Genomic DNA, 25,671 nt, shown 5'->3' on the forward strand with positions numbered 1-25,671 from the left:
CCACGGAATTTCGCTACGGCATGTCCACCTGCGGCTGCTAATCCCGAGATTGGCCAGCCATGTGGACGAGATTTGTCAAAAATCTCGTCTACACGGGACGCACAATCTGTCGCAGCAAAGCTGTTAGCCGGCGCTGCGACGCGTATTCCCCGGGATGCATCATGTCCATTCTTTTCTTTTTTTTCTTTTCCCTTCTTCTTCTCTGTTGCGGCCTTGCTCCTCTCTATCGGAGCGCTGGCTGCAACGGAAAAGCATGCAGTGAAGCCGCTCCAAAACCTGCAGCTAAGCCCCCAGGTTTTGAATAGAGATGAGCGAGTGTACTCGGTAAGGACAGATAGAGAAATCCCCTTTCCCCCCTGCTGGCACCCGAATATTTGCGAGTGGGCAGGTACTCGAGTATCTGTCCTTACAGAGTATGCTCGCTCATCTCTAGTTTTGACGCTGCACTTATCCCGCGGAAATCTCGTTTTTTCTTTTTAATTTGCTGCAGCTAAACCGCGAGATTTCTGCGGTGAGTGTTACGTGGGAACCCAGCATAAGCCTCACATTCCCAGATATTTCTTCTACTTACGATGTGTACAAATTTTGTCATGTTTTCTATAACTTACATTCTATTCTTTTTGTAGCCCCTCAGCCGAAGTCTCAATGCAGATGTACCCGAACAGTTAGTAACTCCTTTAGTATCTCTGGGTCACATCTCTATGTTGGCACCTGATCAGTTTGCTTCACCTATGAAATCAGTTGTGGCAAACTTCATTGTCAAAGACCTGCTAATGAATGACCGGGTAAGACTACTTGAAGCATTCACTCTTACATTATTGATGCCGTTAGTAAATATACTGTATTTGGTATTTATTTTGTAATCTTTTTACTTTATAGACCAATGGTGATAAGAATGGCAAACTGTGGTCACCAGATGAAGAAGTTTCACCAGAAGTTCTTGCCAAAGTAAGACTATTTTTTTTTTTTATTATTTAAAAAGGTTGCAGTGTATCTCCTGAGATCTGTGCGGGTCAAAACGCTGGGCCCTCCAGTGATCATGGGCACAGGGGTTCTATGTACCCCTAAATGATTTTGTTAAAATAATTCATCACTTTTGTTCTGTCAAAATTATATTAAGGTGTTTTCCATGTGAAAACTATTGATGACCGATCCTCAGGATAGGCCATAAATGAGAGATTGGCAGGGGAACAGTCTCTCTCGGGGCCCCAACTGATCAGCCATTAAGATGCTACAGACGGCCAGAATGAGCAGAACACCATCTGTTGAACAGTGGCCAAGTTTGGTATTGCAGCACTCTGACTGAAGTGGATTGGAGAGAGCTGCAATATCAAGCCAGGCCACAGCGCTATGAACAACATCCTGAGCATTCCAGCTGTCTGTAGCATCATCTTATCTGTTTGCCGAGGATCCCAGTCAGAATAGGTCATCAATAGTTAAAGTTACACCCTGCTCCCGCTCACTTCCCTAGCATAGTCAACAGTTTTATATTGGCAAAACTGGTGACAGTCCTTCTTAAAGAGCAGGTATGTAGCACCACAGGGAGGGCGTTATAAGATGTGTAAACATTTTAGTTTAATTTTTAGGTGCAAGCAATAAAGTTACTAGTACGTTGGTTGCTGGGAATGAAGAACAATCAGTCAAAGTCTGCAAACTCTACTTTACGATTGCTCTCTGCTATGCTGGTCAGCGAAGGGGACCTGACAGAACACAAAAGAATAAGGTGAGATACATAGCAGTAGTCTTCAGAGGCCTATCTAGTCTGATAAAATTTAGCAAAACGTGTAACCTTGGTAACAGGTTCTACTGCTTTCTGATCAAGCGTTGAAATTGACTTTCGTTATTTCAGTAAATCAGATATGTCACGTCTGAGGTTGGCAGCAGGTGGTGCCATAATGAAGCTGGCGCAGGAGCCTTGTTACCATGAAATAATCACACCAGAACAGTTCCAGTTATGTGCACTGGTTATTAATGTAAGTATATACGTCATTTCCTCACCCCTTAGCTCCTGATATGCGTTTCTGAGAGAAAAGGCAATGCTGAATTTTACCAATCATTCCCTGTTCGTTAACTCTGTGTATACAGCATAGAAATCTGCAGTGCTGCTGCCTTCGTTGGGCATGACTATCATATTCCTAGGAGTCTGGTCATGTAACCAAGACGCTGGGTTTCCCTTGTAACTGCGTGGTATGGCAGCTCCAGTTACAGAAGAAATGCTTAACGTGTTGTGCACATGTTCAAATTACCGAAAACTGAAGCCTGTTACATTAATGGGGGCTTCCAACAGTGAAAGTAAAAATACAGACCGAGAAAACGCAATAGAAATCAGGGGCAGAGGGGATGTACTCGTTGGTCAGATTTCTTCACCAGTTCCGTGCAAGAGCCCCACTTACATCCCAAAAGTTACTACAGGGGTCATGTGTTGCTCATTGTACACATGACTGCTCAGGTAGTCGGTCTTCAGTGGTCACATGCCGTTCATGACAGTAGTGTGATTGGCTGAATATAAATCTGTACAATGAACGGCACCGGACCGCTGCATCTTCTACCAGCACCGGAGTGGTAACATCTACGCCTGTTCTGGGCTCTGGAGAACTTCTGACTGAGTTTTTTTTGTTTTGTTTGTTTTTTTAATGCTTCTGGCTGAAATACCCCTTTTGTAAGTGATTAAATGTAGCTAGAGACCACTTATAACTCTTGGGGCTGTATAACTCTGCCATTCAATCCTTCAGAACTACATTACCGTTACATAAGGTGCCATTTTTTTTCTTATTCCTACTCCTCAGCACCTCTGTGTTACCAAAGATGCAGGTAAAGTGCTAATTGTCTCTTACAGGATGAATGCTACCAGGTTCGACAGATATTTGCACAAAAGCTTCACAAAGCACTGGTTAAGCTTCAGCTCCCCCTTGAGTATATGGCTATCTTTGCCCTCTGTGCCAAGGATCCAGTGAAAGAAAGAAGAGCACATGCCAGACAATGCTTACTTAAAAACATAAGTATACGGAGGGAATACTTAAAACAAAACCCAATGGCAAATGGTGAGTTTGTGAAAGAAATGAAGAAGCTTACAGATTTACAGAGTTGTCTTTTAACATTTTTTCTTCTGTACATATTGATTTAAGTAGTTATGTATTCTTCAGAATATCATGACAATGCTATTTTGTATTTTGCAGAAAAGCTGTTGTCGCTACTGCCAGAATATGTTGTACCGTACATGATTCATCTTCTGGCTCATGATCCAGATTTTACAAAACCTCAGGATGTTGACCAACTCCGTGATATCAAAGAGTAAGTTTTCAGAAACCATTCACAACTTCTCAGCTTTTGATTACAGAAAAAAGTCACTGTGTTATTGGGGGACACTATAAGACCTTGGGTATAGCTGCTGCAAAGGTCTTGCTGTGTTTCACAATGCATGTGATGAGAAATGGATTTTACAGTAAGTAATAAAAATCCTGTGGTTTTTTTTTCTTCGCAAGAGTTCTTTTTTTTAGCTTTTGCGGGACCCATGCTATACTATGTTACTATGATACTATGCTAATCTTTTCCATCGCAGGTGCCTTTGGTTCATGCTTGAAGTTTTAATGGCCAAGAATGAAAACAACAGTCATATGTTCATGCAGAAAATGTGTGAAAGCATCAAACAAACTCGGGATGCCCAAGCTCCTGATGATCCCAAAGCAAATGAAGTGAGTAATACCCTAATATATGGGGCTCGTGCACACCAACCATATTGCCGATCTATACAGGTTTTAGAGTTGTACAGAGCCATAATGCAACACCTATAGCAATCTGTTAGGCTCTATAGTACCTCCTTATAACTCTGATTTTAGTAGAAAGCTGTAGGGATTCTGTTTGGGGTTTAACAACTTAAAGGGGTTGTCCCGCGCCGAAACGGGGTTTTTTTTTTTTCAACCCCCCCGCCCGTTCGGCGCGAGACAACCCCGATGCAGGGACTTAAAAAAAAAAAACCAGCACAGCGCTTACCTGAATCCCCGCGCTCCGGTGACTTCTATACTTACCGGTTGAAGATGGCCGCCGGGGTCTGCTCCCTCCGTGGACCGCAGCTCTTCTGTGCGGTCCATTGCCGATTCCAGCCTCCTGATTGGCTGGAATCGGCACGTGACGGGGCGGAGCTACACGGAGCCCCATAGAGAACAGCAGAAGACCCGGACTGCGCAAGCGCGTCTAATTTGGCCATTAGACGGCGAAAATTAGACGGCAACCATGGAGACGGGGACGCCAGCAACGGAACAGGTAAGTGAAAAACTTTTTATAACTTCTGTATGGCTCATAATTATTGCACAATGTACATTACAAAGTGCATTAATATGGCCATACAGAAGTGTATAGACCCACTTGCTGCCGCGGGACAACCCCTTTAATAGAAAAATAAAAGGTATTAACAGTTAAAAAAAAAAATAATTCCCATATTTATAAAAAAAAAAAATCCAATTTGGTATCGCGGTTTCTGAAAATGTCATATCTGTCAAAGCAAGGCACTATTTATCCCGCTCGGGGAAGAGTTGCACTCTTTTAGTCACCCTGTCTCCAAGAAAAAAAGGAATAAGCGCTCAAAAAGTCGTATGTACGTAAAAATTGTACAAACTACAGGACGTCCTGCAAAAAAACAAGCTCTTGCACAACTGTCAATGAAAAAAAAAAAGTTATGACTCTCAGAAAATGGCAAAATATTTTGTTTAAAAAAAAAAAGCCCTGCCCAAAGATAGCGTAATTTTGTTTTTATTCAGTTTTACTCAGTTCTTCAGTACATTATGTGTTACATTAAATATTACCTCTGAAAAATACAACTCCTCTCGCAGTAAACAAGCCCTCAAGCAGCTCCCTCATTGGAGAAATTAGATGATTTTTTTTTTTTGAAAGTTGGAAGGAAAAACACTATGAAAATGCAGAAGGGTGGCTTCCTTAAGGGGTTAAAAATTATACTAGGGTGTCTGTAGCAAATCACATTTCGATGTTTTTAAACTAAACTTATTACTGTATAAATGGAGACTTTTTTCGAGGTAGTGCAGATGTAATGTTGGAGCTGTTGGTCATGGCAAACAGTCTGGTTATTGCTATTCATTTCTTTGTTTGCCTTAGAAGCTTTGATCTCTAACCAACATGAATTTGACTTTACATTACTTGTGTTTTAAGTGTTTTTTCTAATCAGTAATGATCTTTCTTTCCTTCTAGAAACTCTATACTGTATGTGATGTGGCTCTTTGTGTTATAAATAGCAAAATTGCCATTACCCTTGCTGACCCACCCAAGGAACCAATGTTACCAAGTAGATTTTTCACGCATCCGGACAAGGTAATGATTCTCAGCCACGTGAAGCGTTTTTTGGGTTTTTTTTCTTCTCCCCTACAAACATAGACTGTGGTTTGCAGCTTCAATTCTCTATGCAACTGGTAAACGAAGCACACGGTCATTAAGGGGTTAATCATTTCACTGCAAACTCGAGATGGCAGCTTACACTGTACGGTTTTTTTCTTTGTGCAACTTTTTGCTTTTAGGAATATTCTCCTTATTTAATTTCATTCTCACAGTTTTGAAAGACTAAAAACTGTATTGTGTGTTTTTTTTCAGGATTTTTGCAATGACAAGAGCTACATAACGGAAGAGACACGGATACATCTGTTAACGGGAAAGGTAAGATTTTAAATAGTCCTTCAAGAGGTCCTGTCTGCTTGCCTGATGCGTCCATTTTTGGGAATATTTTTACATTTCCCATGAAAGAATTCTGAAACCTCTTTTCTTAGAAATCTGCATTGCCGACTCTTTTATTCCCCCTTTAAGAAATTTATGATTAAATTGACAGCTACGTGTTGCTAGTTGAGGATCTGCCTGCACACTTGCATTGGCCAATCAGAACTGCCAGCATCAGACTTTGTAGTGACACACTACTTTGGGGAATGGTTCACCCAAGTGGTCACTTTATGCATCTATTTCTAGGAGGAATAACAGAAGAGACGGCACAACAGAGTTTTAAGACAAAATGTTCCAGAATTATATTTACGGGAATGCAAATATTTACTGAAATGGACATGCCAGGAGAAGCTGAGGGTACACTTTTGAGACTGCTTGCACGCAGAAACGATTATCCTGCCAAATCAATTTTCTGCTGATGGGACTTCAAAATAAAGTGATACCTTGAGTTAAGAGTGCCTCAGCTTGCAAGCTTTTTGACTTGAGAGCAGGCTCTCTCCCGAATTTTTGCTCTGATTTAAGAGCAAAAACTTGGGTTACAAGCCTTGCTCTCAATGGGGCCGCCACTGCTGCCGGCGGCCCCATTGAAAGCAGTGGCCTGCTGGCAACCCCTGCAATGATTTTCGGGGAAGGGCTTTAAATATAAGCCCTTCCCTGAAAATCATCTCTAGCTGTAGTGAAAAATATATACTCAACTGTCCGCTGCTGCCGGGGTTTAGTTGCGTCTAGCCGCAGTTTGTTCTCCCTGCAATACACTGAAGCTTTTCAGCAGTCGGGGATTTAAAATCCCCACCTGCTGTGAAAGGGCTGTGTCTGACTGGCCGAGTGCTCAGCCAATTACAGGCAGCGCTCTGCCATTCATTGTATTCAATTTGTTGCCTGTGATTGGCTGAGCGCTGTGACCAATCACAGGCAGCGCTCAGCTGTCATTTAATGAATGACTGAGCGCTGCCTGATTTGGCTGAGCGTTCAGCAAGTCAGATGCAGCCCTGCTGAAAAGCTTTACAGTAGTGCAGAGAGAACAAGCGGCGGCTAGACAGGTGATATATTTTTTTTTCTTTTACTACAGCAGAGATGATTTTTCAGGGAAGGGCTTACATTTAAAGCCCTTCCCCAAAAATCATGTGGGGGTGCCGGCGTCCTATTGCTTTCAGTGGGGCAACGGCATCCCCATTGAAATCAATGGGAGAGCTTCATGACCCGGAACGGATTAATGGCTTTTCCATTCATTTTAGTGGGGAAAATTGATTTTACTTGCAAGTGTTTTGGATTTAGAGATCCGTCACGGAGCAAATTAAACTCTTAATCCAAGGCACCGCTGTAAGTGGCTAATTCTGAGATTTTAGTATTTGTCTGAAAAAATCATCAAAATGTACAGAAAACTAAATTTTGAGTTCTTTACATTGTTTTTCCATTTTTTTTTCTTTCCCTTGTAGCCAAAACCAACAACTGTGCTTGGTGCGCTGAATAAGCCTCTCTCTGCCACCGGCAGACGGCCTTATCATAGGAGTTCTGTTTCTGATGCTGTAAGCAATACAAGTGTCATTTCAGAATGTGACCCTACTGTTCTATTACGACAAAGGTAAGACAGACTTATTTTTTTAATAACAAATAGTAAAATGCATGTGCATAAACTATTGATTACACAGTTTTATGTAATCCGTATTTAATAAAAATGTGATTCACATAAGAATGGGAGGGGGAGGGGTTTAAAGGGCTCCTGTCACTAATAAAGAAAATTCTGTATTTGCCTATTCCTCCCCAGGCAGTCTCCTTACCAGATCTTTTCCTCGACTATCTTCTCCTGGCTCCTCCAGTCCCGAGTCACCTAACCGTAAGCCGGACGGATCCTCCTCTTCTGGTGACGAAACGTACACTGCCAGCATTCTGCTTCCTGCAAGTCAGTGTAGGTTATGTCACTAGTGATGTAGCATTTCTCGCCTAGCAGGGAATGCCGATCCTCGGCAGCCTGCTTTAGTGCGCATCCATCGGGTCTCCCCACTAGTGTTCAATATAGTATGTATAGTGATGAGACCCAGTGCCTGCTGAGGATCTGCATTACCTGCTTAGCAGTGAGCGCGACGTCACTTGTGACATAGCATACATTGACCTGCAGGAAGGAGAATGTACGCTACATAACAGGAAAAAGAGGATCCTGCCTGCTGGAGGTGAGCCAGGAGAAGATCAGCAAGGAGATCATCTGGTAAGACGACTGCCTGGAGAGGAATAAATAAGTATAGAATATTTTTTTTCTTTTGACAAGAACCCCTTTTAAGCTTCTGTATATAATGATGCCCTTAAAGGGGTTTTCAGCCCTATTTTTGGCTGATGACCTATCCACTGACCAACAGAGAAGCAGGAAGGGCCGTAGCAGCATGGCTCTCCCATTGACTTAAATGGAAGTGATACCTCTTCCCCTGTTTGCCTATGACAACATCCTGCTCGCTGCAGTGGACAAGTACTGATGGCCTATCCAGAGGATCAGTCTTCAGTGGAAAATGCAGCAGAAAACCCCTTTAAACATACAAAAGAAAAAGCTTATTTCTTCTTACTGTATCATAAATGACTGAAAATTTCTCTTCAGAGATCAGAGCTCAGAAGTATCTGAAATTGGAGTAAGTGAAAACGAGGAGCATCCGGTTAGAATGATCACTACCACTCCAGTAAAACTTGACATAGTTAAGAACAAGGTACAGTAACCCCAACACTTGTATTATATTTACTTATATTTTTGGAAACTTTCCAGGGGTTCCAGTGCGGAAGAGGTTGGGAACCATTGCTGTACAGTCTCACATGTGTATTTCGTTTGTCAGGAGGTGATTTCAGATCAGATAGCTGCTCCTAATCTTGGCACCGAAAGAGGGAAAAAAAGGCCAGCAGCTTCACCGGGGACGGAGAATATCCGTAAAGAGACTGAGGAGAAAAAGACAGATGATGTAGGGCCAACAGCACCACCGAAGCCTAGAAGAGGACGGCCGCCAAAGTCAGAGTCTCAGGGCAGTGCAGCAAAAAACGATGACTCAAGCAAGCCGTCTGGGCGAGGACGTAAGAGGGCAGCGGCCAGTCAAGAAAGTGCTGCAGGGAATGAGGCGGGCAACGCAAAGGTACCAAAACAGCAGGATCTAACAGCCAAAAAAACAGCACAAAGACAAATGGATTTACAAAGGTAAGATGCAAATATAATTACCGTATATACCGGCGTATAAGACGACTTTTGAACCCCGAAAAATCTGCTCTGCAGTCGGGGGTCGTCTTATGCGCCGGTAATACAAAAAAAAAAAAAGTGTAAAAAAAAAAAAAATTTATTACTCACCTCCCACGGCGTTCTGTCGCGCTCCGGCGGGATGTCGCTCGCTCCGGCAGGCTGTCGCTCGCTCCTCGTCCCCGCCGCAGCATAGCTTTCTGAATGCGGGGCTTGAAATCCCCGCTTCCAGAAAGCTAATACACACGCCGGCAGCCATGACAGCATTGAATGGCTGTGATTGGCTAAAGCACACGTGGCTTCAGCCAATCACACTATTCAATGACATCATTGAATGGCTGTGATTGGCTGAAGGCGCACGTGTTAGCAATCACACCCATTCAATGACGTCATTGAATAGTGTGATTGGCTGAAGCCACGTGTGCTTTAGCCAATCACAGCCATTCAATGATGTCATGGCTGCCGGCATGTGTATTAGCTTTCTGGAAGCGGGGATTTCAAGCCCCACATTCAGAAAGCTATGCTGCGGCGGGGACGAGGAGCGAGCGACAGCCTGCCGGAGCGAGCGACATCCTGCCGGAGCGCGACAGAACGCCGTGGGAGGTGAGTAATAAAATTTTTTTTTTTTTTCTCCACTGAATACCGGCGTATAAGGTGACAGTTGGGGGGTCGTCTTATACGCCCCGTCGCCTTATACGCCGGTATATACGGTAGTAGTTTTATCAGGATTGTCTTTTAAGACTCTTTAAAAAGGTTCTATGAAAAACGGATGCACTTTTTTCCAAGAATAACGCTATTCCTGCCCTGTGGCTGGCTCTGGTATTCTAGTTGGCACATTAAATGAATGTCTGAACTGCAATTCCACACGCAACCCATTACAAGGAAGAAGTGGTTTTGGAACAAAGTGGCCATGTTTTTTCTAAACACTTACCTCTAGCCTTCCTCAAATTCACTACCGTCAGGAGGAGAGGGATAGATCATGCAGAATGCTCAGTTTCCCACTGACTTCTCAGCAGTCCATCACCAGTCAGGTCTAAAATATACCATGTCTGCCATAGGCAGGATATGCCCTTATGTGAACTGGGCTCTTACTGTTAATACTGGAAGTCATGCTAATCCTATTAACAGTAGTATATGCAAACATAAGTCCAGGCTTGCCATTGGTCAGCCATAAGTTTCCAGAGCGCTCTATAGAGCTCAGCCCCCTATCTGAAGTGTTTAGAGATTTGTTTGAGTTTTATTTCTGTAGTAGCAGTAAGACGAAGGAACACTTTCCCGCAAGATATTGTGGTGATTGGCCTATTTGACTTTTAAAGGGGCCTTTTATTATTATTATTATTTATTTTTTTTATTTTTTAAAGGAAGCTATTGTGTCTTTAAGGCCGGCTTCATACAGCAGAGAAAATCGTGCGAGATTTGTGCGTTGCGAGACAAACATGCCCAATATTTTCTCCTTGATGTCTGCAATTCGGGTAGGATTAAGGCTCAGCTATAAATTCATTAAATGGTTGGCCGGGTCTTCCTGAATTTAGTGGGTTCAGTAGAAATTCATTTTGGGCACCTTGAAGGTAATTACATAATCCGTTGTGCTGAATGTACAAATCCTGCAGGAGTCAGACTCCTGCTCATCTGTTCTATCTTCTGCTGGGGACCAGCTAATAAATGGCACTTACATAGGGGCTTGGTGAGCAGATTGTCGAGCCAGTTGTCGCTTGGATGAGCGAGTGACGTCCCTGCTAATTCGTTTAGTTCGCACAGAATGTTTGGACAGGCAGATCATTGAGAATTGTTCTCGCTCAGCGCTTCAACGTAACGAGAAGTAAGCGAACCAGCAAACCTTTTATTTTGTGCCGTATATTGGGGGAGATTTACTAATCCTGGAAAACATGGACTAGATGGTCTTAACTGGGCCAGGGTTATAACATTGCCTCTGCTAAATGATACATCTGGCGCATCTATAGGCGGTCTGGTCTAACTTTTAAACCACCTATTAGTTTACTTAGTTTACACTAGATTTTGTTGCAAATGTGCAATTTTTGTAGTGCAATATCACATTTACACCGTGCCCCTTTTCTGTAACAACGTGTCTAAACATGAATGTCGTAGAAAGCATGGAAGTTTTCTGATGCTTTTTAAGTAGCAAACCTGCCCCGCTGTATTACACCTCACCCCCAATGGAAAGAGTCTATAAGGGAGAAAAGCCAATTTTCAGGTCTCATTGCAAGTATTAAGTATTATCTATGGTTTACGTGAAAATGTAGACTTGTGTCTGTGTATAATGTGATGACCTGTCACTTCTTCCAGCAGCCAGTGTCTGGGCAGTGATGGAGACTCCCTATGTGAGAGAGAGCCCAGTCCAGGACTTACAGCTAATGATGCAGATCTATTTAGTGCATGTGAGAGCAGCCAGGAAGATGCAAGCATAGAAGAGAGAGGTTTCATCAAGGTGCAGCTCAATAGAGAACAGAAATAGAAGCGTTTAGTTACATTTAATGGATGTCTGTAATGTATATTTAGTCCTTAAGGCCTCCCTCACACAGGCGTTTGCCAAAACGCTGTGGTTTCAGCAGTGCTGACATGCGGTTTCAGTGCAGCTGAAAACGCAGCCGAGGAAGCTGAATGCCAGAACTGTGTGAGGGAAGCCATATACTGACCTAGCAGGCGCCATCTGGTTCAGTCCCGCTGTCCTCCGGCGTCCCTTCAGGCTTCCGGGTACTTGTTATTGCTGACAGAGCATCTCTTGATGGTAACAGGGTTTGAAGACCCCGCCTCCAGCAAAAGGTTGCTATGACTGGCTGAGCCCACGCTTGAACCAATCGCAGCCATTCAATAAATGGCTTTGATTGGTGCATCAAGTGCTGGCTCTGATTGGCTAAACCAGAGCTTGATGAACAAATAAGAGCAATCTCTTTTTGGAGGAGGGGTCTTCAAACCCTGTTACAATCAGATGCTCTGTCAGCAATGACGAGTGCCCGGAAGCCTTTCCGGAGCTCTGGAGAGCAGCGGGATGGACCCGGATAGTGCCTGCTAGATTAGTATTACTTTATTTTTCCACATAGTGTAGCTTTTGGGGGTAGGGCTTATAATTCAAGCCCCCCCCCCCCTCCCGAAAATCAGGGTAACATCCTGTGTTTAACGCTGCTAAATACACTGTACCAAGTTGTGCTGTGTCTTCAGCATTGCTGCAGCCGCTGCCCATTCACTTCAATAGGCGACACACGGGTGAAAACGGCCAAAAATAGAACACATATCTGTTTCAAAGCGCAGCGTTGACGCTGCTTTTTAAGCTTGTGTGAGCAGCCCCATTGAAATATATGGGAGCGGCGTTCATGGTTTAGCCCGCTGCTGAAAAGCCAGTGCTAAACGCTGTACAAAACATCTGAGAGGGAGGCCCAAAAATACGTTTGTCATTAACCCTTTCTGTACATGACCACACTACTAGGAGTGCACAGGATTTACATTTAAAAGGCAACTCTCCTGGGGAGAAGCGACTATTGCACAGACGAGGTATTAGAACTGGAAGTATTTTGGAAGGATCTTGCAGTCTGCTTTGTGTTATCACTTCGCTGTATTGAGTTTTTCCTCCCTTAAGTTATTTTTATTTCTCATCTTTTTTTCTACACAGGTAAAAAGAAAGCCCCTGAAAACCAGGCGGCAGTGACTGTCCACAACCAGGCATGCTCCACACTTCAAGATGAAATTCCAGTTTTTTTATTCAGACGATAAACTTGCTCAACCATTAACTGCTTTCTACTTTTAACAAATACAAGAAATCTGAAATGTAAAGTCTTCAACGAGCCGCTGGGGTTTTTTAAAACTTTTTTTTTGTTTTGTTTTTTTTTTCTTTCTGTTTCCCATCATTGAATCACACGGTAGTTGTGTGGGGTCTCCTTGACACAAAGTGTCTGCTGTAGTCGGCAGAAGGTGCCGATATTTGACTCTCCAGCTGGCTCCAGCCTAATGAATTCTGATCCTGAACACGGGACTCGCTGCGTAAACAGATTGCACTGTTTTCTTGCTGGTGTATATAGAGGCGAGGCACGACAAGGGAAATGCTTGTTGAAGGAATGTATTGAATTAATCAATTAGAAACTGTTTTGTGTATAAAAAAAAAAATTGTGCTGCAAGTCTACTTTTTAAATAGAATGAAATGTACAGCCCCCCCCCCCATATCCCCCGAGAAGATACTATACTCCGCCTATCTCTCTGCACTAAATAGGAGAGGGATTCACCCTTTTTTTTTTTTTTTAAGCAGACATTTCATTAAACATCACTTTCACCCCTTTTTTTTTTTTTTTTGGGTTAAGATTTTAGCTAAATGTACATAGTGGGTTTTATTTTCTATTTTAAACCATATATCACTTCTCATGAAAGCCGTTTTTAATGAAACGTTCATGTTGGAAATACCGTACCGGATCAGTAAGACAGTCCGGCATTTGATTTTATAAGGTCGGTTGCCAGATTTTTAAAAACAATTTTTGAAGCGTCACAAAAAAAGTTTTACTTTTTATTTTTTTGTTTTTAAGGAAATGGTTGCATTAGGCAGCTTTATAAGAGGAGACTTGGAAGTGCTGGCTCTATGATTTTTAGGTGTTTTTGCTATTCAGAAGTCCATGTTTTCTTGTTTGTCTCAGAATAATTTTTCCAAGTTTTCTATTTTAGATAAGTGTGCACGCTGCATTCTGTCCAACTAGCGGACACTTACAAGTGTTTCCCCGAACGCTGCCTGTGCACCTTGTATGTACACACGATCATATTTAAGTTTTGTTGCATACAATAAACGCTTCTAGGTGTCGCACTGTGTCCATCTGGTTGTTTTTGGTTACTTTTTGTTTTACTTTCTCTCCATTCACATCCTCGTCATGTCTGATCATTATACAGATCGTAAGCTTTTTTGTTTTTGTTTGTTTGTTTTTTTTAGTAAAAAGGGATATTAAATCTAATATCTGCAATTGGTGATGTTTGCTCCGCAGGTGAAGGATTTATTAGACAGTTTATTTCCAGAAATGGCACCACTTTGGCCGTACATCATGTCTTGTTCACTTGAATGAAATTGAGCTGCAACACCAGACTCTGCCTATGGTCAGGAGTAGCATTGTTTCTGGGGAAAATGTAGACCCTTCACATTCAATGCCATAACACTCCTTTAAAACAATCCGCTATACCCCGTTAGTGATTTCCATGCTGGATAGATTGTGAGTGTAGTGTCATTCACTGCTATCACTGAGATTAAAGGGGAAGTCCACTTGTAATCTTTCGATGGAGTAATCTCAGGATAGGTCGTCGCTAGTAGGTCTGCCACCCAGGACCCCCTACTGCACTACTGTTTGCCAGAGTGAGCTGATCTCTTGTAGGAAGCAGACAACTTTATTCCCACTGCACTGGCAAAATTCCCGATAGAGTGAATGGAAGCCTTGCATGTAGGACAGCTTTGTTCCCACTGCAGTGGCTGGGCTTGGTATTACACCTAAAGTTCTCATTCATTCAATGAGAACTTTGACTGTAATACCAAGCCCAGCCACTTCAGTGGTAACAGAGCCATCTACTTCCTGTAGAAATCAGCTCCGTGCACAAGTAACACTAGTCCAACAAACAGCTGATTTACTGGGGTCCTGGGTGGCAGACCCTCACTGATCTACTATTGTTGACCTATTCTAAGGATAGTTCATCAATTTTCTAATATACTTTTGTGTTTCAATTCCCCACTATCTCAGAGATTAGTTTGCCCCTTTGGTAAATTAGAACACTCTTGTTTACATTAAAGAAGGGAATACACATTAAGGTACCTTTACAAGCGCCGATACTCGCACCAGTAAACGCTCAAACAAGCGATTTATGGGCGACTGTTGGTCTGTGTACACATGGCTCCCAACAGGGCACCAAGCGAGAAGTTGCCTAGTAGTCCTAGTTATTCCTTTTCAGTTCGCTGAAACAGAACGACTACTGAGCAGCTTCTTGCTCCATGTAAACAGCAATTGCTAAATCTGAGTAGATGCCTGTTTGCAGTGATTGTAGGCGGGGCCTGGAAGGTATCTCCGCCCCTCTTTGCCTCCATTCTCTGACAGACTATTGCTCCTGTGTAAAGCCCTGGATACTTGCGTGCCCGACACTCTTCCCTTTTATAAAGGCACCTTTGTAGATAGAAGTAGCCTGATGGTTAAACAATCAGTCGCCTAGTAAACTCTAGTTTTGCAGATGCAGCTGTACACATTTTAGTCTGTACTGACCATTAGAGGTGCTCAAACTGGCCATACATGTTTAATCCCTTAACGCTCCATGACATATAGTTACATTATAGAGGTTTGGGGTTTGTATGGAGTGGGACTGGGGGGGGGGGGGGGGGGGTTATCCTGCTCCATACTATGCAGGTGTCTGCAGTCTTTGATAGCCGTCACCTGTCGACAACAGCCGTGACCAGCACTCGCGCGGATCATGACTGTTAACCCTTTAAAGCCCCAAAGTTTGGGTGCCTCAAACGGCCCCTACTGCAATGAGATTGTGGGGTGAAGTTTGCGTTCCACTGTAACCTGGGGTCTTCTGAAAGGCCCCAGGGCTGCCATTGCAGATTGCCTATGAAGCCATGCCTGTGGCGTGGCCTGTCAGAACGCAGTATAAAGGAATACTAGGAGTGCAGGTCACCGATGGGGACTGAAAAAAAGAGAAAACTTAAATTTGAGTTTAAAAAGTTTAAAACCCCACCTTTTTCCATATTTAGAAGTAGAGAAATAAGCAAAATAAAAAAATATATCTCTGCATCTGATCTATCAAACTGACACATTGTTTACCCCGCACTGTGAACGTGGTCAGGAAAAAAAAATGCGCGTCAGAATTGCATTTTTTTTTTTTTTTTTTTGGTCACCTCGTCTCCAAGAAAAGTAATACAAAAAAAGCAAGTCGTATGTACTCGAGAATGCTGCCAATAGAAACTACAGGACGTCGCACATTAAACGAGCCCGCGCACAACTAGGTGTGCAAAAAATAGTTATGGCGGCAAAAAAAAAAATTCTCCCTAAAATGATTTAAATTTTGTATTGTAATCATTCTGACTCACAGAATAGTTGCCATTTTTGCTGCAGTGCGTACGCCAGAGAAGGAAGCCCACCCCCAAAGATGGCAGAATTAGTGGGGGGGGGGGGGGTTTAAATTTATTATTACAATCCACTTAGTGTTTTTTTAAACCCTTTTTCATACATTATTTGGTACATTAAATAGTATTATTGAAAAATACAACCCGGCCTGCAAAATACAAGATGTCTAGATGGATGGATAAATGAAGGCTATGTTTTTGAAAGTGGGGAGGAAAAACAAAAGGGGGTCGCTTCCTTAGGCTAGCTGTACACGGGCGATCGCGATTTTGCAGCGAGAAAAATGTGGCAAAATCACGTATTTGTTCACGCGATTTTTAGAGCTTCAGTAATATTTTTTTAAAGAATAATCTCATGGCATCGCTGCCGCCCGCGATAACATTGCACATTTTTTTTTATTGCAAGAGTCAATAGGACTTAGTGTTAAAATCGCAACGCAACTTTGTTGTAATGTGATACAAAGGAGGCTCCGTAGGGAAGCATGGGAGATAAAGTAGCGCCTCACAGAGAAAGCATGCTGCTATTTTTTTTATTTTTTTTGTCGCAGAATCGCATCAGTAAAAACATCGCTAAAGGGAAGGAAACCATTGTAAATCACTGGCTTCATAATTTTTTTTTTGCTTGTTTTTTGTTAAACTCTCGCATTGCATGAAAATTGCGCAATTTTACTGCCCATGTGAAAGCACCCTTAAGGGGCTAATGACGCTGAGCGGTGCGCGAAGGATCTTTCTGGGAAGTTTCTTTCAAAGAAAGTTCCTTTTGTAAATGAAAGATCTGACCAAGAAATGGACAAAAATTTCAAAGCAGCCGTTGTCAGTTGACTAAACTGATTAGTCGTTTGTCAAGTGAAACATGAGAATGATCATTTTGGTTGAAATTGTCCATTTTCATCAACTTTAGGCCTCTTTCACACGAGTGACAAAATCGCGTGATTTTCACACGTTGCAACAATGCTACTAATCACATGAATGTGAAGCCCATGCTTTCCTATGGGTGCCTTCACATTAGCGATGTCTTGTAGCATGCAACATTGCAAAACAAAAACCTTGTGGGTTTCACGATATGCACACGACCTGCGAGGTTTTGTAGCCCATGTTTCCCTATGGAGGCTCCTAGTCCATTCTTTCCTGCGTTTCCGTGGCAGACGCTCTCCTCTCTATGGGGAGAGATGGCCGCAGCGGAATGCAGACGGCGAAGCCGCTTCTAAAATCCGTGGGTTTTGAAGCTGCAGAAATCTTGCAGTATTTCCGTGCGGTCATTCCGTGGGACTTCGGTCCCGTGTGACCCTAGCCTTCGTCTTGTGTATGTGGACTTCTACATGAAAGGCCCCTCTTCCAACAACCAGATGAAAATGTCAGACCCTACAGAGTTTTTCCAGTTGTTGGTCTGGGGAACAATTGTTCATTGAATTCCAACTAACAAACGAGAGTTCTGGATGGAATCGTCCATTTTCAACAACTTGAGTCTGTGTGTGGGCACATCAAGGGGCAAGGAAATGATAACGTATTGCATCACAGTGCAGTGGGCAGGATGATATAAGCCAGTCAGGGCGTCCCATCCAGTCCGGAGTAGGAAATGTCATAGGAGCGCGACGCTCCCGTTGATTCCAATGGGAGTGATGCCAGCACCTGAACCTCCTCTCCGGTTCACTTACGACATCAGACCCCCATCCATCAACTACAGATGAGTAGTGTCCTACAGCCACCCCCCACAGTACCACCCAGCTGTTGTGCTATACATAGGAGCGCTAGTTGAACAGGTAAATGGCCAGAGACTGTTTCGGCGGACCGCCTCCATTCACAGCAAACATTAGTGCCTTAAAATTTGAGCAATGCCTGTCTACAGGGCCGATCACTTTAGTTTTCAGTTCTGCTAAAAGCCAAGTGACTCCAGCAAGTTCTCAATTTCTCCCTCGGTGCCCTGCCAGCGGCTGCGGGTACACGGGATGATTATCTCCCATATTTGCTGTTGCCAGTGAAAATTCGGGTGATTACCCTGTTTAAAGGTACTTGAGGTTCTATTAACTAAGGATGAGACTTGAAACCCCCCTGCTTTATTCTGTCTCCTGTTCGGAGGACCCTCAGAAGTACCTGCATGTAGGAGCAGCTTTTTATTTAGTTTCCCTAAATGCAGCCAGCAGGTGGAATAGCTCTAGTGACATATTGGTGGTTTTGACAACCGTTGCCACAAGCATATATGCATGAGCAGCAGTGTTTGGGATTGTATTACATGCATTGGGGAAGAAGAGTAAAGGAGATATTGGGCTTGGTAACCCATGGTATAACATGGCCCCGCTGTTCAGGGTATTGAAACCTGACCCTACACATGGGCAAACGTGATATCGGGCTGAGAAATACTGCCCGATATCATGCTGTCCAGCGTGCCTTTTCACTGGGAATCGGCAAGTGGTTCCCATTTTTTTTTTTTCCAATGAAAACCTTCGCAAGCACATTTGCACGCTGTGCGGCGTGTTTTACCCTCCCATTGAAAACCATCGGCAATGCGTTCTGATGAAAGGAAAAATATAAACCATGTAGCAATATATTATATATATATATATATATATATATATATATAATATATTTTCTCTTTCCCTGCACCATGGTCCAGAAAAAAATCGCTCGTGTCTAGAACTCAATTCAAAAGAAGGTGGTTCATATTTGTGAGATTTGTGCGTTTTGCACAAAATGCCCAGAAAACTCTGCAACCTTTTATCTTTTTGGAACACCAGCGTAAGTTTTGCGGCTGTGTGTTTTGGTGACAAAAAACTATTTTTAAATGATTAAATCACTTTTACAGAGTTCCTCTCCCACCCCCCCACCCCCATACCACCACACGGAGCACTCCAGCACATTTTTTGCACACCAAGTGCCAGCTTACCTGCAATACGCCAGCAGTGGAATTGGTTTTCATCCCAGTTTTGCATCCATACATTTTGACCTTGTGTTCCCAAACTGACCACCCAGCCAGAGCTTGGGGCTTATTCCCACGGGTGGTTTTAACATCAGCATTTGAAATAGACAACTCGGACCCATTAAAGTCAGTATGTGTGTATTCATATGTGCAGGTTTTTCCTCCCTCTGATGGTTCATCACATGTCCTATTCTGATGCCATTCTCTGACCACTATCGACCCTCTAAGTCAATAGGTGCATTATAAAACCTGAATGCACCCTCGTGGCATGCATGTGCTCCGTTTTTCCCACACACCCATTTACTTCAATGGGAGTTGTAAAGTACATTAAGTGAACCACCTGGTTTTCACACGCTTAAAAACAAAGTGTGTACAACACACATACAGTCGCAGTGAACTTGGGCAGGTTTGCACTGAATGAAATTGCTCTCACCTCTGTGACTATGGCCTCAGGGTATTTTTACACAGGCCCACTACCAGACCAAAAAAAAAAGTTCAAACAAACGATTATGACCGACGGCCGTAAAAGCAGGAACCAATGGGGTACTGGGCAAGAAATCGTTCATTGGTCGCTTTTGTGTCAGCTACCTGAAATGAAGCAACTAATGATTGACTTCTTGCTCCAGTGTAAACAGGCCGTCCGTCACTCATCTTTGAGCGACTGCCTGTTCACAGTGCATGCAGCGGGTGGCCAGAAGAGATCGCCGACGCACTCCGCCTCCATTCACTGAACTACTCTCCTGTGAGCTACAGGATTACATCAGCATCTATCCAATCCCTCTTAGCAACTTTGACACCTCCCTTTGCCCCGAACTGACCTTCCTGTTCCCCTGTATGACCCACCATGCATAAAGTGCTGCTGAAATCATTTCTGCCTTATGTAAGGGACGAGAAGTGCAATGATACAGTACGTTAGGCCATACAATGATTAGCTGCAGTTAGAGACCGGCGGGGTGAGTTAGAGGAGTTCTATCTGCATTGAATCCAGTATATTCCTAGGAGATGCATCTTCACGCTGCTCTTCCAGCATCCTGTTTTCGGCTCTTACAAGCAGGACATGTGGAACCTGCGTTTCATATAATATACTGGAATTTCTCTTTGATGATACGGCACCCAACATTCAGCAATCTGATTGCTGGGGCAGCTGACGTAAACTCGTGCCTTAAAAGTACTATGGTGTGGGTTCTAAGTATTGAGATGGCTTACTGTGGGTGGCTCCTAAAGGCGTCATCCAGTTATGAGCAATTGTTTGCCTATCCTTCGGGTAGGCTATCAATAGTAGATTGATGGTGGTCTGTCAGGATTCTTCCTGATTGCTGGGCCACTACCCTCTGGCATGGAGCTTATTTCTGCTAGAGGCAGACAGCTCCATTTCCCCTGCAGTGGCCCTGGTTGGTATTTATTACAGTTCAATTTCTCATTCATTTCAATGGGAATTTGGTCTGCAATACCAAAGCTGGGCCACTGCAGTTGGAATGGAGCCGTCTACTGATCTATTATTGATGGTTATTTCTGGCCAACCCATTTAAGTAGTTAATATGTTTATATTGGTGAGTATTCCGTTTTTCTCATAGAGTACTCAAAATCCAGTTTTCAAGGAATTTAGTATTGATTGGTAGAGATCCCTGCCGCTCAGCTGATCCTTTGGCCCAATATCATATACTGCTTCTATTACACTTCCACATCAATCCCCAATGCAGACGTAAACTATCAATGGACTATTCTCAGGACAGGTCATCAATAGTAGATTGGCGGGGGTCCATTTTCTGGGACCCCTGCCAATCAGCTGTTTACCACATGAGTTTGTTTTATGCATTAAGCTGACTTCTGCAGGAAGCAGCTCCATTCTCACTGCAGTGGACAAGCTTAGTATTGCAGGCCAAGTTCCAACTGAAATGAATGACCACTGAAAACAAAACAGAGCTGTCTGTTTCCTGCAAAAATCAGCTGCCTGTATTGGCCCAGAAAACAGCTGATTGGCAGGGGTCTCTGGTGAAGGACCCTTCACTGATATATTGATAAGGATAGGCCATCGATAGCTTAACAATTGGACAACCCCTTTAATTCTGTGCAGGGCATTTGGATCTCTAGTAGAGATGAGCGAGTATACTCGCTAAAGGCAATTACTCGAGCGAGCATTGCCTTTAGCGAGTATCTCCCCCGCTCGAGACTGCAGGTTCGGGTGCCGCCGCGGGGGAGCGGTGAGTAGCGGCTGTCAGCAAGAGGGAGCGGGGGCGGGGGGGGGGGGGGGAGAAGGGAGAGAGAGATCTCCCCTCTGTTCCGCCCTGCAGCTCCGTGCCTGCTGCCGGCACCTGAACCTGCAGTCTCGAGCGGAGGAGATACTCGCTCATCTACAAATCTCTAGTATAAAATTAATTGGCACAGAATTTTGGACCTAGTAATTGATGGGGGGGGGGGGGGGGGGGGGGGATAAAATCTCAAGCAAACTGCAAAAAGTTGTGTGATGTGAAATAGAACAAATAACTGGCGCTTTAAACTATATACAGGCGAATGAGAACACTTGACTAGCTGCCTATCCACATCAGTCATGACGTCCTGCATTCCACTCATCTCCACTGCTAGTGCTGATCTCCAGCTTCATCTCTATGGGAACATTGCACTTATATGCTTTTCGTATTGCACTTTTTTTTCCCATGCTCTTCTGAGTAATATCCATGAATATGTGATAGGGAGCGGACTAGGAGACCAAATTGGCTTGATAGGAGTCTGGGTTTCTTTTATTGTCTGATGTCCTTCATGTTGTATCATCTACTTGGTTTTGCTTGCAGAACTGTTGCCATCATGTGTGACTCTCATAGATGCCCCCAACCCTATCGGTCCGCCTGCTGGAAGCATATGTCTAGTTTCCTGCTCTGCACCTACTGGCTGAACAGGCTTCTACATTGTATCAGTGTTGCTTTTCCTTTCTTCCTTGTGCCTTATATCATGAAATGTTCGGAAGCGATGTCCCTGACGGGGGGGGAAGGGGAAGGGAAGAAAGAAAGAAATGTGTTCTAGGGAATTCCCACCGTTCCTTTTATTCCATTTACTTTAGTTTTTTTTGCAGTGTATAGGAAGAGCACAAATGCACAACCAAAAAAAGTTTCTCAAAGTTGGTTGACTCTTATTTCCCCCTTTGTGTGCTTTAATGAGGCCATTGTATCCTTGCTGTTTTGCAGTTGTGCTCTCCTGTCTAACTTGCTAGATTGGAGTTTAATGGGATTTTTTTTTTCAACATTTAATATTTGGGAAAATGTTCATATTCTGCATTGGATCATGCCAAAAGTAAGAAATCTGGCCTGAGTATGACTGTAGATAGTCCCCTGTATACTCTCTGTACAGCATCCTCTTCGCGTGTGCCCCGTCACCAACTCATTTCTGATTTGTCTTCCTTACAACTCAGTAATATTTTAAACTGCTCTTTAGTGATCACTATTTACACGGTCAAACTTTGTATCTGTCTCTTCCTATCATCTCCTCTAAGGTTTTCTGGCCATCGTACACACTTAATAATGAATCCAGGTTCCTGCAGGGAAAATAGCCATTTCTCTTTTCCCTCCAAAGTGTACATACAGCTATTTAATAAAGTCCGCTCTCTTCTTAATTGTGGTTGTGGACTTTTATTTAAAGCTTTGTCTACTTGCTGGTGGGTGGCACATCTTTCACAAACAGGCTTACAGAGTTCCAAGGCGGTTTTGCACAATAAGGCCACTTTCACACGGCCGTGAAAATAGTGCGATATTTGTGCGTTGAGATGAATCGGTTCATATACATGAGCGATTTTTGGGGGGGAGGTAAAGGGGTTTCCCCCATCGCGGTGCAGGAAAGAAAATGCAGCATGACTTATCTTTGGGCGTTTCTTTGTAACGCCTCGCCCATTGCTTTCAATTGGACCGGAAAACACATTGGACGGCGTGCGATGTGAGGTTTCCCATTGAAAACAATGGGAAACACTTGCCGATCAGCCAATAAGGCTCAAAGCTGCACCAGAGGATCACAACTCAAGATGAGCGAGCACGCACGGTAAGGTCAGTTACTCAAGCGAACCTCGCTCATCTCGAGTAACTGCCTTCTCTCCCCCACTGCCCCCCCCCCCCCCCGAGTATGCTCGGAGGAGAAGGCAGTTACTCGAGATGAGCAAGGCTCCCTTGAGTAACTGACCTTACCGAGCGTGCACGCTCATCTCTAATCACAACCTCACTGAAATGATGGGAGGTATTTTTTTGCACGATATCAGGCCAAGATATTTCGCTCAGCCAGCTGGAGGAAGCCTAAGACGTGAATCGTGTACAGGAGTACTAGTATTCCTGACCACAGTCTCAACTGTTTCATGTATTTTTATCAGGCTTACGAGTGTGATACTGTATCTGTTCGGTTTTTGCACTCGCCCGTGTCAATACGGCCTTGGTGCATTTTAAGGGTCCATGGGATTGTTTTGGGAAATTGAAGCATGCTCAGAGTATGGCAGGTTTTTTTCTGTCATTTTTCCACAGGGGTCTAATTAGGGGAAAAATGGCAAATAGAAAAAAAAACTTGTGTATGAATAATAAAAGCCAGTAAAAACACATCGCAGGCATCATCCAAAAACATGCTAGTCATTTTTCTGCCTAAAAATGCTGGGAAAAAAAAGTCTGTGTATCCTAAGGCCGTATTCACATGCGCAAGTGCAATTTTGGTCAGTGAAAAATGGCAGATTTAATTGCAAGTGCATTATAGATCAGCTTGAAGTCAGTTGGTGTATGGAAAAAAAACAACACCTTACAGACCATGTGAATGCATTCTGTTTTTATTCTTTTTTTTTTTTACTGCACCCAGTTGACTTGAATGACCGATTCTGGTCTGAGAAGCATATTGATCCGTAACAAAAATCACGCAGTAAATGCCTTTAATGGGTCAGAGTTCTGTTAGTTTCAAATTTGGACATTAAACTCGTCAGTGAGAATAAGCCCCTACTGTGAACTAAGTTATAGAAGCGGGAGATCGCCATAGAGCCTTAATTATGCAATCACATGCTAGCAACAAATGCCAATCAATATTTTTACAAGTCGTTCGGCGCTTGTTCAGTCGTCACTGGTAAAAATCATTCGGGCGTGTACAGTTCCACTGTCAGCAGTACATTCGGGTTTACAGAGGGCAATCCGCTACCGACAACTGATTTGGTGCCAAATAAAATTGTAATTGGCTGATAACCGGGCTTGCTAGTTTGTCGGCTGATCGCCAACTCCTCCACCAAGACGATGATCTGGTTAATGTAACAAAAAGAATGTCCCACAGCACACCCCCGTATGCACGAAAAAGTGCAGAGGCCACTTAGGGGACTACGCATCCTTAGTCCCCAGCGTAGTACATCCAGTAGAGAAGCAAATGGCAGCATCAATGGTGTGGCAAAAGGATATACATTTTTATGGAGCAATAAAAATTTATCAGCTCTCCGCCCCTCTGCACTATTTGCAATGGGGAGAGTTGGGACAGGGGTGGGGCTAATTCTCTGAACTTAGCCCCACCCCCTTTCATTGCAAATAGGGCAGAGAGGGAGCGGGAACTCAGTTCCTGCTCCTGGCTCTTCCATCCCCCCCCCCCCCCAGATAAATGCCTGTTTACACCACAGTCAGAGTTCCATCCAGATTGCAGAAAGAAACATCTAGATGTAAACCTGGATAAATCCATAAACCTTTCCATCTGAGCAGGGTTCTTTGTTTCTGGCATTTGTGAAATCAATGGATTTTATTCACTATGTATTACACACACACAAAACGCTGTGCGAATACATTCATGTGACACAGGCCTAAAACAAGTATGAGGCTACAGAAAACTTAGTAAGATAGATAAATAAATACACATATCATGCGCTAAGTCCCTGAAGAAAGAAAAATTATGCACTTATGTTTTTTTGCCCTGAGTTTTACTTGTCATGCCTTTAGAAAGCCTCATACTTGGTTTACAGTCTCTTCTATATTCAAGTTTCTACCTGGGGACATTCCCAGTATTGATCAACTGCTCTTTTTTATGCCAGAACACCAGCTCAGCTCTCCCTCTCCTCTTTCAGAGGCTGTGTAGCATAACCACACCCACTCAATACTACACAGCTATCTCATCCGCTCTCTGAGTAGGTGCTGATAGGATCATAAAATTCACCTGGAATGAATTACAATCCTCTGGAATAGCTCAGTAGAAAGGTAATTAATGCACATTCAGAACAAGGGAGCAGGTTTGGGGAGGAGCTGCTCATTTATTAGCAGAATTTGCTCAGATTTCAGTCCTCCAGTGCCTTGGAAATAAAAGGCACTGGAGGACTTAATTTCTGATTGTTTATTACTCAGGAGAAAGATATAAAAAGTATATTCAGATGTTTCCTCCCCCCCTTCCCCTTTAGGCCTTAGGCACACGTGTGTCTAAGCCTCAGGCACAGCTCACATCAGACATCCGTCTGTGTGCTGTCCAATTCACGGACTACCCTCACATTGAAATACATCTGTATGTCCCAATTCTCATCTGTGATTTGGACAAGAATATGACATGCAGTGAGTTTCTTCACGCAGTCCATGGTGTGTGAAAAAACTTGGTACTGTGTGCCCAACACATGGATACAAGTAACACGTTATATTGTCAGAGACCTTACAACTGATAGCTGCAAAACCACAGCATTTGCCAAATCCTCACCCTCCCCACTGTGTCTGAATGTACTCAAACTCCTCCATTCATTTTTTTCTCATCTCTAACCCAAAACGTTCAAAGAAAAAACAAACGCAGACAAGC

General features: G+C 43.5%; 1 protein-coding gene across 4 annotated transcripts in view; it reads left to right on the plus strand.

The window, feature by feature from the left end:
* Window positions 1-13,712, plus strand: part of PDS5A (PDS5 cohesin associated factor A) — a 77,101-nt gene extending 63,389 nt beyond the window's left edge. For 2 of the 4 annotated variants that reach the window (XM_066573169.1, XM_066573172.1), the window contains 14 exons: window positions 627-785; window positions 880-948; window positions 1,587-1,723; window positions 1,850-1,973; window positions 2,837-3,041; window positions 3,177-3,291; window positions 3,560-3,692; window positions 5,200-5,319; window positions 5,596-5,658; window positions 7,152-7,297; window positions 8,300-8,405; window positions 8,529-8,881; window positions 11,222-11,363; window positions 12,543-13,712. In XM_066573169.1, the coding sequence (XP_066429266.1) occupies window positions 627-785; window positions 880-948; window positions 1,587-1,723; window positions 1,850-1,973; window positions 2,837-3,041; window positions 3,177-3,291; window positions 3,560-3,692; window positions 5,200-5,319; window positions 5,596-5,658; window positions 7,152-7,297; window positions 8,300-8,405; window positions 8,529-8,881; window positions 11,222-11,363; window positions 12,543-12,578 (1,908 nt within the window). In that variant the 3' untranslated portion in view covers window positions 12,579-13,712. The remainder of the gene's footprint in view (window positions 1-626; window positions 786-879; window positions 949-1,586; window positions 1,724-1,849; window positions 1,974-2,836; window positions 3,042-3,176; window positions 3,292-3,559; window positions 3,693-5,199; window positions 5,320-5,595; window positions 5,659-7,151; window positions 7,298-8,299; window positions 8,406-8,528; window positions 8,882-11,221; window positions 11,364-12,542) is intronic. The other 2 variants (XM_066573170.1, XM_066573173.1) reach the window with 2 other exon arrangements.
* Window positions 13,713-25,671: the final 11,959 nt, after the last annotated feature.

Source organism: Eleutherodactylus coqui, chromosome 7, assembly GCF_035609145.1.
Source record: "Eleutherodactylus coqui strain aEleCoq1 chromosome 7, aEleCoq1.hap1, whole genome shotgun sequence".
Classification (NCBI taxonomy): domain Eukaryota; kingdom Metazoa; phylum Chordata; class Amphibia; order Anura; family Eleutherodactylidae; genus Eleutherodactylus; species Eleutherodactylus coqui.